Here is a 15,669-nt window from a genome sequence, read left to right on the forward strand (position 1 = left end):
TGACAGTACCGTTGTGAAACTGTTGATATTGAGCTGGGGACGATGACATGCCTGGAGAGCTAGCTTGTCTTATTGTTGAACATACTGTCAATTTTAACATTTACAGTTTATGCGTTCATAATGTTATATACTTTGGAATCTGCTAGCATAATGTTAGCATTAACTTTCTAGCTCATAGCTCTAATGGCTAAGCGGACTGCAAAAAACTCCCATTGCCAGGTCATAGCCTATCAAAGTTTGTCCTATTCACTGGAGCAATAAACAACATTACTACTGCATAAGAACCTTATGGGAAGGGAATGATTGTTCTAGATCAGGGGTGTCAAAGTGATCCAGTAGAGTAAAAACACACCTGACTGGAGTCATGCAATCACCTGAATCTTCTTCACACAGTTGATTTGTTGGATCAGGTGTGTTCTTGCTTAGTTGGAATGAAAACCTGCAGACACAGCGACCCTTTACTGGATCACTTTGACACCCCTGTTCTAGATGTTAGTCGAACCCTCCGGTGTTACCCGGGTAAGAGTGTGAAACACATGAAAATATAAATAAACGGTCTTCATTTTTTGTTCTTTCGCAAGTGACCATGGTAGTGGTGTAACGCCCTTCCAGGTGTCAATTATATGGAATTAATGGACTTTGCGTTGTCATTTAATTCCTGATAATGGACACGTCATTGGACATCAGCTCTTCACATACAGTACTCAGCCCAGAGAGATTCATTAGATGGGGAGGTACCTTAATACTTCACAAACTGTGTCACTTTTCTGTCTTACAGAGAATTAGACTAAACGATCAATGTCAACTTCATGTCTGTGCTCAACATATAAGACATCTCTGTGACATGTTTAGCCTAGCTTGGCACAAAGACAAGAGAAAGTGTGAATCACCTAGCGTTTGCCAAAGTCAAATAAAAACAAAACCTTTCATCATCTTTTATTTACGTGTTGTAGCTTGTTAGCTATCAGGCTAATGACCACCACGCCCAGGAGTCAGCTGGGTTTGATTCAGAGTTATAAAAGCAGCCACTTAACGAGAACAGCATTTCTCAGTTGCTGTAAGCAGTAAATGTATTATTTATCTTCTCATGCAACCTTAATAAGAACATTTCCCAAAATGTTGGAGGATCCATTTAAAGCAGAACAACAAGGAAAAAGCTAGTTAAGGAGAGAGACGCTTGCATAATCGTGTGTGCTAAGAGAGTGATGCAGGAGTAAATGACTGAAGCAGAAAAAGCAGCAACTTTCGAAGTCTGATAAAAAAAGGAACAGAGAAAACTGGCAAGAGAAGTCGAACTTTTCTAATAGATTTGTGCCCAGAACCGTTGTGCTGGAAAATAGTTAATTAAACACCACCAAGAGTGTGGGATCTCACAGCAACTTCTAAAATGGCTTGGCACAGGATTTAACACTGACTGTTCCACTTTGACAATCAATGCAAGTCTACCGCCATGCGCTTGAAGATGGATGACATCTGTACCGAGAGAAGAAGATCCAGGATTTGAGATGTGACGCCTTGAATAACATTTGGGATGTTTAAAAAATAAATATTAGAGCAACTTAAAGACAGATAAGCTCTATAATTAGAATACATTTAGATACTCTTGACAAATAAAGTGATCAGTTAAAGTTCATTCATTCATTCATCTTCAACCTCCTGTCCCTGTCGGGGTCACGGGGGGCTGGAGCCGATCCCAGCTGACATCGGGCGTGAGGCGGGGTCCACCCTGGACAGGACGCCAGTCTATCACAGGACACATAGAGACGAACAGAGACAGACAACCATTCACACCTATGGGTGATTTAGAGTCATCAATGAACCGAACACCTGCACGTCTTTGGACTGTGGGAGGAAACCGGGGAACCCGGAGAAAAAACCCACGCAGACACGGGGACAACATGCAAACTCCACACAGAAGGGCCCCAGCAGGGATTCAAACCAGGAACCCTCTTACTGTGAGGCGACAGTGCTAACCACCACATCACCGTGTCGCCCAGTGACGTGCAGTGAGGGTTGGGGTTGGGGAGGCACTGACTCACAAGTCAGATTTACAAACCAGTAGGATGCCAATAGGATAGGAGGAGAGAATAGGATGCTGTAAACCATTTTAAAACACAAGTGCAACTGTATATTGCAGTATATCTTTCCTTTACTGACTGAAAGTCCAGCTTTGAAAAATGTCTTAGTTTAGAAATCAAATCCTCCATTTTCAGGGCGAGAAATTACAGCTTGTCGCTAAGCTCTACAGCGTCGCACAGCACACTTCTTGTGTTTACTTTTTGCACACAGGTCAGAGTTCACCGTGACCTGGCTGCAGGCTATCAGGCTGCTCACTATCGCCGCCTGCCTTGAGGCAGAGGTACTGTCTGCCTCAAGCCAAGCATTTTCCCTGTGGATTTATGTCTTATATCAATAAGATGTAAATATGACACACATACTTAAAATATATTACTGAACACCATGGAAAAGAAGACGTATGCTTTTATTCCATAAAAGTGTCCTCAACCTTCATATTGGAAACATAAACAGAAATGGGAACAAGCACGCGCACTTTGCACGCGCTCAATCCAGTTTGTGAGTGATTGCGCAATCTGAAGAGAGGCTCGGCTGTCCGTGCCTCACCTCTCGTCTCCGAAGAAACTCCGTTTATTTAAGCAGGAAATACAGAATTTTCTGCGATTTTTACTATAAAAACGGTCAAAATACATTAAGAACCACACCAAAATTATAGTCCAGAGGACAAATATTAATACTTGTGTTATTTTATTATTTCGTTTCTTTTTCCTCTGATGATGACAGGGGAGGCACAGCCTCACCTGCCTCCCCTGACCGCACGTCACTGGTGTCGCCTCAGTTAATGTTAATTGCATTAAATTATGTGCATAGCTGGGACTGGCATTCACTACCACTCTCAGTGTAGTTTCCTTACTCAGACACGTGTAGCGCGTTATAACCAGTCAGTCGTCTCTGGAGGCAACACAGCAAGAAGTGAGCCGCCCAGAGAATGTCCCGATGTCCTGCTGGTCACCTCAGAAACAAACTGCTGCACAGTGTGTATGCGTTTGTTTGTATGTGTGTGTGTGTGTGTGTGTCTGTCTGTGTGTGACTGATGTGTGCTATTTGCTTGTCCCTTGGTGTGTGAGTGCCCTGCTGTGACAGTGGAGGATGACAAGACAGCAGGTTTACACACACAAGCATTCCCTAAGGATCCATATAAGCTGTATTGTGAGGCATGGGGGACATCTATTACAAAAACCCCTGTGGTACTAAAAACCCCTGGAGCTAGCTGTTGGTTCTCACACACTGAGAGACAAACTGCCCTGAACGCACACTCACAAACACACACACACACACACACACACACATGACCTACGGACATGAAACTGCAAACATCTACAAACACGTTCACTCAGACAAGTCTAATGGAAATACTTCTTTGTACATATTTTTCTTGCATGAAAAATTCATAAAGAAAGTCGCAGCTGAGCGTTGCATACACACTCCGGCGACGGGGGAGACAGACAATGCATGACAGTGCTGGAATGAGTTTGTCAGGCTGATGGCAGGGGGGGAACGATTTGGCATCACGCACCGAAAATCCTTTGATATTATTGTGCGTCTGCTCTCTAACAATGTGAGCGGATATAGTCGCTGACAGATTCAGACTGTGTGTGTGGACGAACATATGCAAGTAGCTTCATTTGGTCAAGCGTGTATGAAGATGTGTGAGACAAAGATCAAGAGATCTTTGTACAAACTGTGCGTGTGTGTGTGTGTGTGTGTGTGCTGTCTATCCCTTTAATGAGCCACACACACCAGCGGGTACCCCATCAGTCTGCTATCTCCTAATTGGACCTACTGAGCAACTAGCAGACCTCCAGCATTCATCTCCCAGAACTCAGTGGGAGCAAGGGTGCCTAGCAGTGCACCCAGAAAGAGAGTAAGAAAGGAGAAGAGAGAGAAACAGAAGAAGGACCAAAGAAACCGGTTTGACCTTTACAAAATTATTGGCAGGTGTGGGCGATGGTGAGGGAGGGTGATCACAGAGACTCATTAACTAAGAGAAGTAAAGACGACTAACAGCAGTCACACCGCCTACTCACACACCTGTCTATGCTGTTTGATAAGTGTATTCACGAGCAGGTGAATACACTCATCAAACATGTAGCAAATAACCACGTAGAGACGCGCGGCATGCTGCACAGTGCCTCCCTCGCTACGTCTTGAAGAGAGAGTAAATCGGTGATTATCATATTTCCCCAGGCGTTAAGCAACATCCCTGATGTTCTTTAGCTAGAGTAGAAGAAACGAGTCGAGGGAAAGAGTGTGTGTGTGTGTGTGTGTGTCTGTGTGTGTGTGTGTGTGTGTGTGTGTGTGTGTGTGTGTGTGTGTGTGTGTGTGGGGGGGGGGGGTATCTTGGCAGCTTAGTGTGCAAAATCTTATCTTGCAACATTGTGCGTTGATTCTGGGTCATGACCTTTGCTGTGTGATTAATCCTGTCCCTCTAAACTTCCCTCCACCTCGTAGTATCTATCAAAAATAATCTGAAAATACAGAAATAACACCGTGCCAAAGAAGAATCCGGGTCGTTTAAACGCGATATTATTGCCATCATGGAATGTGTATCCAAGCGCTTCTCGGCAGAAAAAAAAGGCCAATTAAACCGCACACAATTTACCTCTCATTTTCCCGTCTCCTGAGCGCCAGGCCATTTGAAGATGATGGACGTGAGCAATTTCTTTAACACGGCAACCATGCAAATCACTTTCAGTGTCTCTCCCTCAGCTGTTTCCCCCCATGGTACGCTAGATTGCAGCCTCCTGTACTAATTGTTCCCAAACATCTCGGGCCAGCAGCTCAAGCTAATTGAGATCGAGAGACATCGATCTCCCGCGAGAGACATCGATCTCCCGCGATAGACAGACTTGCTTTTAATGCATATTCCCGAAAGGACTACCCACATCAAACCAGCAAGTGGTAGCTACTTAAAATGCTGTACCTGTTTAAGGTCATGGTGAGTTTTCTCGGTCCCTAAATTCTCTTCATCAGGAGCTTCTAAACATTCTCGGTTACAAGAATGAGTAAATGTATGACTGACATTTCAACTATCAACTGGATTGATAATCGATATATTGCAAAATGGGGTTAATGAACGAATTTGCAATGAGGAACTGATGCAACATTAGCACTCTTACACATCTGGCAGCATGTTTAGAGGGGGAAGTACATGTCACGGGTTATTTACACTGTCTCTTAAATTTATAAAAAAAAGAATAAACAGGTTTAGTCCAGTCGCAGATTCACTCAGTTTCCAGTCTGAACTCAAAACTTTGAATTGTTTAAATCAGTGGTTCCCAGCCAGGGAAAACCATTTGAAGGCATCACAGAATAAATCAAATGGGTTGCAAGACCACTAAGAGGATACGAGAGTCAAAACACAAAAAGGTTTTTCTGACTCTGTTGAAGAAATGAATAGGCCTCCAAAGTGATTCAAACATTCAACAGATGCACCGGAACCAGAGATATCGTCTATGTATTGCACTCACTGTTCTTCTTTGTACCTTTCCCACCATGCACCTCGACAGCCAACAGCTCAGTTGAAGATTTGGGTGTTATGCTAGTAGCGGCCAATGTAGCTTTGAGCCGATAGCCTGAAGCAGAGATGAGCAGTGGGCTATGAAAGTCTAATGAGCCCTAAACTCTGGTTAGACTGTGGTCTGTGTGAGAGTGAAACTTAAGTTTCATAAAAGACATACTTATTTTAACTCAGTTTACTATCTTTTCCTAGACCGAACCAAGAAGTTTTGTAGCTTGAACGTAACCAAGAAGTTTTGTAGCTTAAACCGAACCAAGTAGTTTTTGTTTGAATCCATGACAGTGTACACTTCTTTAAAACTGTGACCGTGGAGTGTCACTACCAAGTGCGCCGAGGGGGTCCTGACAAGGTTGCAGCAGTTCAGAAACATCGATGCAATCTATCTGTGGTTTGCAGAAATGTACAATGCCGACTTTTCTATTCTGGTGACTGTTGCTTGAAGTTACATCACTTGCAGTAATTTATCCGATTTTTGGACAGCTCACTGTTGAGCAACACACATATGCAGCAGGACTCTCAAAGACTTGTTGGAGTTCCAACTCTTTACTGGCTTTTCATTCTGAAAGCTACTAGAGGAATTTCAGTTGTGCATTTTGTAACTTTCTAAAATAACTGTCGAGTCATTTACATTTCAACATGAACCACTTACAAACACTGGAGCTCAGACAGCCAGCAGCGCTCACGTCAAACTGTGTATTGTTTCGGAGAGAACAAGTTGCTTGACAAAAGCAGCATGAGGCTAAAACGCAGCTTAAAGTCAACAGGTTTATGAGAGGATAGTATTTATTCCATTATTCTTGTTTATATATATATTGGCTGTCGCATTACTTCTTTTCCAGACCTTATTTACTCGTCTTGTCAAGTCAATAAAGAACTAATTAATATTTATGATGATGGAATAGAGCAAAGCACAGGGCTTTTTAAGTGTGAGATTGGTTCACGGTAAACTTCCCAGTTCTACTTCTGCATGATAAAGAGCAGAAATGTAATGTGCATAACTTCCATGGGCTACGACAGTCCAACAAGTGACATTAACCTTCCGCTATGTTAGCATTTCTGTGTGCATGCATTGCCACGGCTACACACAGAGTGCAGGGAAGAGTCGAGGGCAGGCAGCTGAAGCAAACATGGTTAGCATTAGTCACCCTCCTCTGACTGAGGCGCATGATCAAAGAGATGTTCCCACTGTTAAATGGATGAACTACAGAATGATGACTCGGGTTGAATCTTCAGAAGATAGGCAGGCTTTGGGAGCAAGATTGTTGGGGGGCGTGGGCGTGATCTTCAGAATGAGCCAGATTAGGGACAAATCCGATGCCAGGTCTCACACAGTTTATAATAGTCATGAAGAAACAGAAATGACGTGGCAAAAACTCATTAAAATGGCTATTTCTATCTCACATGCTGTGTTATAATCGTCGACTTACTTATTTTTAACGCCAAGCTTTTCAGTCCCATGTTCTACCTCTGTACAAGAACCTGAGCGCTTGATATAAAAATTAGCTAGGCTCATTATTTCCTGTTTTTACTGATTCAAAATATACAAAATAAAACAACTTATCCACATCTATGTCCCCTCATACTAAAGAGTTGTTGTGTTTTCTATTGCAAGAACACAGTGTTTGCAGTAAACACAGATTAGAATATACATGATGTAATGAAAATTGGTAGGACCAATGTGGAGAAGATACATAAGCTGTGGATCCATTAAAGTAAGTAAAAAAGGCGTTAAACGTTCAGTGGGTGAGTTTAACTTTAATGGAAGGAGTCTCTGTCTGTCTCTGTCAGTCCGTCCTTTTATTTTCTCAACAACTGTTCATCCAATCAGCTTCACACTAGGTGGGTGTATTGCTGAGGACCCAAGGAAGTGCCGTGTCAAATGCGAGCTCTTGAGATCTGTAGAACATATTTTGTAGTAGGGGACTCCAAACGGCATGGTGGGTTGAAGCTAGTTCTCGGTCACTCAATACAATACATTAAAGAACAGGCCCTTCTGTGTGGAGTTTGCAGGTTGTCCCTGTGTCTGCGTGGGTTTTCTCCGGGTTCTCCGGTTTCCTCCCACAGTCCAAAGACGTGCAGGTGTTGGGTTCATTGATGACTCTAAATCACCCGTAGGTGTGAATGGTTGTCTGTCTCTGTTCATCTCTATGTGCCCTGCGATAAACTAACGTCCTGTCCAGGATGGACCCCTCTTCAGGCCCGATGTCAGCTGGGATCGGCTCCAGCCCCTCGTGACCCCGACAGGGACAAGGGGTTGAAGATGAATGAATGAAGAAAAAGCGACTAAGATCTTACAACTCAAACATTTCGAGCATCAGCGATGTAACTTTCGTAATGAATGCTTTTGTTCCCAGTAATAGCCTGGTCCCAAATGGCTAGCTGTTAGCTAATGACACGAATGCTCGGCCATGGCAGGTGTATTACTCAACCCAAGGTGCTGTGTCGAGTGAAAAGTTGTTCTGATGAACAGCTGCAAGCAGCGATATTGAATACCAAACAATCATCCTGACGCTGAATTAGTTCTTTTAAAGGAAACACTGAAAAAAGGTGTGGACACACGGTTCTCACGTGGGGGCGATCGTGTGATACTAGCCCCTTTAAAATACTTAAAATAATGACCTGTTTATAAATGATTCAAGTTGACTCATCTGGTCTTTAAGTTCAGGTGAAGTGAAACCTTAAAAACACACATCTTTTTCATGCCTACAGTAGTCTTTGGTCCCTCAGTGGACCACCTGACCTACAAAGGCCGAGTAATACAGTGACAGACAGACAGAGATATATACATATATATATATATATATATATATATATATATATATATATATATATATGTACAGAGAGAGAGAGAGAGAGAGAGAGAGAGAGAGAGAGAGAGAGAGCGTGTCTTTGGGTACGTCCCCGCGGAGCTATCATTAATTAAGCGTGAGATTGGTTCTCTCCACTTCCCACCCCTGTCTCTCATCCTGTTGATCCTGAGATGTTGAGGGATTTCTCACTTCTCACCTCTGGAAAAGAAACAGCTAATGTTGTTGAAGTGGACAAAAATAGATATGTGAGAAGAAACCAAAACACACACACATTGGAGTCGAAGCGCACTCACACACCCACCCTGCTCCTAAAACATCTGCGAGTCCTGCTCTGTGTCAGATTCCTATAGCTCTTTTTCAGCACTGCAGTACATCACTAATGATAGCTGAACTCCCTCAACTCCCCTATACTACCCTGAGGGGTGGAGAAATCTGCCAAACTGGTACAGGTCCTTTCCTCACCTCTCACACCACGGTACTTGACAGCCAACTGGGGAACTGTAAAATTAAAGGCCTTGGCAAATGAAATTCTACGCCACAGCGGTGTGAATCAAAGCGGACACTTCCATGAAAGCTTGTGGAAGAAGAATGAACAAGGCGTACTCTCGGAAAGAGGGCGAAAGTAAAGTGAAAAGTTAGGGAGGGCAAAAAAAAACAACCAACCCCTACATTGTTATAGTTGAATTACCAAAGCGCAGGTTCATCTGGCATCTAACAGTCAAGAGGTATAGCTTCGTCCTTTCCCCTTGAAATGGAGAGTGCTTTGTATAAAAGCTCTTTCATAGCATGCAGAACTTTATTGACTCCTTTGATATTAATAGCCTATGACACAAAATGCCATTTTCTCAGTGATGCCACAATTTCTTATTATCGGATGTGACCTTGTTGATGTTTCCGGAGACAGTGGTGTGTAATGTATCTCAGCTCAGTCATCATCACGGCGGATTACTGATGCTGCATACACAGAACGGATATGGACTGCCTTGCTTTTGCGCCAGACCATCAAACCCCACATATAAAGGTTGGAAGTTAGGTTTTAGTGGCTTTCCAGAAGCTCTGACTCTGCCCAACCCACACACACACACACACACTTTCACTGATAGAGACATACAAGTGTCAGGATTGACATGAGGGGCCATCATCACCGCACGCCAAGCAATCTGTTGTTGAGGTGAAGAGACTGATAACAGTGGTCCCTGTCTGTCGTCCACCCACCCACCTCTCCCCCAACCCCGTCTCACCCCCTCGGGGAGAGTTATTGCTTTAATATGAACAACGAATGGTTCAATTTGTCCTCTGGGTGTCAGAGGACTGCTTGGCATGATTACTTTCTTGGCACGGCGGTGACATTCATTGGCACAGACTCAGGACGTATTGGAGAAAGGCCTCTGTTAGGTGGGACTGGTTGAATGACAGATACAGACAGACAGAGACAGAGTAAAAGAGAGGAATGTAGAGAAAGGGAGCAGTGGCGAGGGCAGCTTTTCACACCTCGATGAACAGCAGCACTTTAATCCTCCTAAAATGAGAAATACAGTATCCTGACCTTGACTGATCAATCAGAGCAAAAAGCAACACGGCTACTCAATCCGCCCACGCACGTCGCAAAAACACATAAAATGAAATAAATAAAATAGCAGAGGAGGGACAAGAGGGTTTTTTTCCTTTCAACACTTCACTTTGTCACCTTTTCAAACCTGATAATCAGGAGAACAAAACATTTACTTTCGCAAACTCAGGTTGTTCCACACAACGCGGAAAGCGGGTGTTCTTATGCAATTGAACGCCACTCCACACATACTACACTCTGGTAAACAGTGGGTTTATGGGATTAGTTTGACATTTTGAGATGTATTCTCATTTGCTTTGTTGTCCAGAGTTAGATGAGAAGATCGATACCACTCTCACGTCTGTAGAGTAAAAATATGAAGCTTAGCTAAACATAAAGACTGGAAACAGAAAGAAACGGTTGGGACAGAGAATCAACGCTATTACCACTAAAGCTACACCGCTAAAGCTACACCGCTAAAGCTCAATAATTAACATGCTTTACTGTGTTTGCTTAGTAGTTACCCTCTGTACTCTTGGTCCTGACCAAGTCTGACTCTCCGTAAACTTCAAATTGTCGTAGAGGTGCTGGTAGGCGCACTTTGTTATCTCCGGAGAGAAAAAGTTTTTTTTTCACCTATTTTCAGTCTTTGTGCTAAGCTACGCTAACCAGCTGTTTGCTGCAGCTTCATACTGAACGGACACATATGAGAGTGATATCAGTCTTCTCATCCAACTCTCTCTTCTCATCATGTCGACTTAAATATCCTACGGACCGGGCTTGCAGAGACACGTGTATTACTTTATGGGTTACACACAAAACGTTAGCATTAGCTTAATTACAGTAGATGTGTACTTTACTGTAGTTCTTGAACATCTCAAGGGCATCCGTGTTTATTATATCTGCCGTCCACCTTCAAATAGGAACACGTGACTCACCAAACACACATCACACACACTCAGAAGCATACACACTACATCTCTCCGCCTTACCTGAATAGTGGGTGGTGAGCGTTGTTTGCGGGTGGTCGTCGTCGAGAGCGTGGTGGTGGTCTCGATAAAGGTGGTGGACATCTCCGGCGGCACTGAGGTGGTGGTGCGTGCTGCGCCCCTGCTGACCGGCACATCGCCCACCAGCCGCACGCTGCCGTTCACCTTGATGTTGACGTGGCCCTCGGCGGCCATGTTGAGGACTTTGAGGCCGTTGTAGTAGAGGCCGGAGAGCTGGCCCTGGTAGGGTCGCTTCCGGTCGTTTCCGCCGATGGAGATAGTGGCCTGGGTGTTGAAGATTGTCAGCTGGCGGCCTGGTGCAGGAGGGAGGGAAGGGAGTATTAATATGTTTATGATGGAGGGATCTGTGACAACAATCACATAAAGCTGTCATGAAAAGCTCTAGTTTTGACATGCCTTCAAGAGGAGCTGCGATTTGACTGCGAGATGCATTACTCAACATGTCTGTTAACACAATTGATTTACTGCTTGATTAAATGAGTGTGGATTGGGGCAAAATGGTTACGAGTGCACTGGTGATGCAGCATGCTTTACCACAGACAAATGGAAATATCAATTCTCCACAACCCCGACATTCTGTTCATTTAAAAAGACTGCAGCTATAAGCACTGTTACCTACAGTAGGGAGGCTTTTTCCCTTTGACACACAGGAAAAAGCACCCTTGAAAGAGACTGCTCATGCTGAAAACCACAGACACTCTGCAGCTAAAGTATAGCAGCTTTATCGTAAGGGAGGGATGACATGCAGGTGTGTGAAAAAGAAAAATTGAAAAATGAGTTGGAACAAGTTCCACAGGCGCTCTTAATATTCTCTGGACAAAAACAGTGGAGTCATGCGGTAAAATGATTAATAAATATGGATACAAGGTTTGGCATATTATGATAAAGTACGAGCAATACACACTCACTACACGTCACAGCGAATTTCATAAGAAGAAGCCGAAATATCATCGTCAAAACACACAGCTCATGCATTAATTATGATATGAAAAATACACCGAACTTCCGCAATGCAGGAATCATAATTAAAAATCCCTTTTGTATCATTTAAATACAGAACGCTTGTCACATTTGCGGCAGTTGCAGTTGTAATGCATAATACACTGGGCGTGGGAATGACAGGGGGAGGACGTTCATGTCACAGAAGCGCAAAGGAAATCACACGTGTGGAGTCATGCATGCAGCAGTAATGGGGCTTTCCAGACCCGTCTTTGTTTAAGCGGTTGTTAAAGGGACTTTATAATCAGGTTAAGATGTTTATGTGCAATGGACTTTAAAATGCAGTTTATAATGATATTATGTTGAGTAAGAGAGTTTAATAGGCACCAAAAAAAGGATGTTTTAAACATCAACGAGCCGCTGATTTGACAATCTCAGTGATGGAGAAGCGCAACTCTATCGGGGTGAAGTGCATCCTTGCGTGCTCTCCGTGATGCTTTTGCCGTCAAAAAGGCTCCAATTAGCTCTCCATTACCCAACAGGAGAGGGTTTTATCATGTGTGATGTGTGTAACTACAATCAGATATACTACAGCAGTGAGAAGCACCTGCTGTTTGGAAAGTTTTCAGGGGGATATGCCCGCTAATTAGTTTGTTCTCAAACATTGCAGAGAATTTGAGCCAAGGGAGCTAATTCTCCTCTCCAAACAATCGGCTTACTGTTGCAGCACAGATAATGCCGTCTCTTAGTCAATTTGTACAAAAGATTAGGAGCATTTGACACTTAACATCTTATTGCTGTACTGTTTATAAAAGCTCTTCCCAGTCCCTTTAACTGGACACCATGATTTAACACAATTTAAAAAGCTGACAATGACAAAGAACAGGGAAATAAATCAAAATTAAGACAAAGGAAAGAACAAAAGAACGCTCTGTTTTACTTGTTTTTTAAAGGGTTTAGGGGGTGGTTATTCATTCGCAGAGGTTGAAAGGGAACAAGCCGATGAAATGACAGAAAATAAAAAAGAGAAACATTCTGGAAGTTCGATAAAGATTTACCTTTCTCCTGAAGCCAATCTTCTACTGGCCGGGTATATTTGAACGGGATTTTCTTATTTGCCATTTGATAGCGCTCAATGTCGCTGTTGCCTTTAAAGTTTGAGAGTTTAACAAACAGCTTGAAACAGTTGGCAACGGCAACAGACATCACACATTTATACAGTGGTTTAGAATGACTTTTATCTTTGTTTAGGTATATTTATAAAAGCTTTATGGTTTTTTTTTCACGTAGCTTTAGTTTAAATGTTTAAAATTCACATTTATATAGCACACTCCACACCTACAGTATATTTAACAAAATATCCATGGAGTCAAAGCACAACGTACGTATATCTATAGAGCCCGGGGAGGGACGTGGAGGATGAGAGAAAATTAAGGTTGAAAAAAGGAGATTTAACAATAGTTTTGAGATAGAACGATTCTATGACCCTCTTCCACGGGTGTGTGTGCGTTCAATTGTTTGCCAAATATTGCAAAACCATTGCAATATCTCGAAAATGTATTTTATATTTTTCATTTTCATTTTTTTGTCTTCCTCCGTGTCCCTTCCCGGGCTCCGCACATATCCATGGCAATCCTGGGAAATACAAACTGCATTAACAACCTGCAAGAACAAGGTAAGAACACAGGAAATGCATCACAGTCTAACAGGTACTCTAACACATTTGTCATATTACACAACATGTAGGTAGACGAGCATTAACTGTCTCTCTCTGAAGCAAAGTGGGGGTGATTAATGTGCACTAATTCTCCCACTGAACACCACCTGCTTTCACATCTCAAGGGCCAAAAAAATGATTCAGTTTATGGGGCTTATTTGGAGGGAAGGAGCTGATTAGCATGGGTGCTGGGAGGGAGGCAACAATGGAGACGGAAGTGGTAATTTGAAGTACCGCAGATCTATTGGGAGGGAAGTCCCATAGTGCCACTGATCTGAGGACAATGCATACAAATAAGATCATTACTGGTGGTAGGCCTTGTGGCGCTGCACCCTAGCTGCCATATTCCCCTCTCCGGAGACCGTGGCTAACATGTTCCAGCTACATGGGAATTTAGGATAATAGGCTGCCTTTTACAGGGAATGTTCAGTGTGGACTATTTCTGGCATATGACTTTGTTGTGTACGCGCAAGGATAAAATATTCAGTTTGACAATCACAGAGGCATTCCCTCTGAAGGACTGCCGACACCGACGATGATATGTTCAACTCTGTCAAACACTCTGAGGTGTGACAAAAGACTGTAAGCCTGTTCAGAATTAGGAATGACACCGTGACGTCACCGGGTACCCAGGTGGGAAGGTATTCGGAGGACAAAAGGGCACCGGCGCGGCATTGTTTGTAACACAAGTGAAAGGGCAAGGCTTTAGAATAGTGAGAAAAGGCCCTCTGGAAAGGTGTTGTGTCTGGCTGCTAGAATTCTCTCAGGTAATTTATCTATTGACAAGATCGCTCTCACACACACACACACTCGAGGGCGTCCACTTGACTCAGGGTGTGACCATTTCTGCCTGTGACATCATTCTAACCTTTTTTCATCCCGACTCTTCACGTACACGAATGCTCGGTCTCCGGGGTGAAAAGTTGTGGGTTTGTTTGACCCCTCCCCATTACCACGACCTCCTCCCTATACAGATTTTGTCACTCTAGGTTCTGGAGCACTTGCTTTGAGTGCCTAATATTGCTAATATTGGTGAAGAGTTGAGAAGAAGAAGAAGAAGAAGAAGAGTTCCTTTATTAATGGAGAGATGTCAGAGCGAGGGGGCCGCCAAAAGGATCCGTGCCCCGAGCAGTTGGGGGTTCGGTGCCACACTCAACAGCATCCCGACAGTGCCCAGGAGATGAACCGGCACCTCTCCAGCCACCAGTCAGCACTCCATTCATGGTTCCCAGCCGAGTCACCTATGGACTGAGCTACTGCCGCCCCCCCGAAAGTTGGATGCGTCTCATGCAGATGCTTACAGAAGCCTTGTGTGCTGGTATCAGATACAGAGGGCTGTAACAAAGCATCGGTATTTGGTGACGTGGGAATGAAAACAGTCTGATAGTGCTGCTCCTTACACCCATAAGGCCGCGTTCACATAGCCTTCAGCATCTCCCGCGAACTGTTGCAGGGTTGTCTGGCGGTGGGGTGTCACTCATGGCCCCGTTGTTCTTTGTTATGAACCTGACATTTCCGACAGCACTTGAAGGCAGCGAAAGAGGGAAAGAAAAGAGATGGAGGAACTGTGCATCGTGATGGAGCTTGTTTTTACCCTCATAGTTTTTTAAAAACTTTCCTGTGACATTGATAGAGGCAGGATGTTATCTGTTGACTGTACCGGACTGACTATCCTTTTCACAGAGAGTGAAGCGTCCGATCGTTTCGGCCACCGCAGCATGACGTCCGGTTGCGTTTCTTCAAAAGTTGAGTCTGAAACTTTTCACTGTAGGGTCTTTTTTCCTTTAACTCACTAACCCCATTCAAAAGGAATAGCTTTCGGCAGATCCCCTGTTTGAACGCTCATTAACTCTTCTCGCTGCATAGCTGATTTGTAATGGTTCTCACCTGCTGATTACAATTGTACATAATTGGTGAACACACCACAACAACATTACACCATTCATTAAGCCACTTTGACTGTAGAGTAGTTAGGTAAACCACAAGCTCGTCCCGATTTCCTCTCCTTCTCTCAATTCTATCCTTCTATCGTTGCTCTTTATCTTTCA

At 43.6% G+C, this 15,669-nt stretch overlaps 1 protein-coding gene across 1 annotated transcript in view; it reads right to left on the minus strand.

Annotated features, from left to right (window-relative positions):
* nrxn3b (neurexin 3b) overlaps positions 1-15,669 on the minus strand; it is a gene marked incomplete at both ends in the record, with an annotated part of 330,192 nt that overhangs the window by 28,751 nt on the left and 285,772 nt on the right. The window contains 2 exons of the mRNA XM_083933978.1: positions 10,948-11,258; positions 12,963-13,052. Coding sequence (XP_083790104.1) covers positions 10,948-11,258; positions 12,963-13,052 — 401 coding nt within the window. The remainder of the gene's footprint in view (positions 1-10,947; positions 11,259-12,962; positions 13,053-15,669) is intronic.

The sequence above is a fragment of the Echiichthys vipera genome (genome assembly GCF_963691815.1).
Source record: "Echiichthys vipera genome assembly, chromosome: 19".
Lineage (NCBI taxonomy): Eukaryota > Metazoa > Chordata > Actinopteri > Perciformes > Trachinidae > Echiichthys > Echiichthys vipera.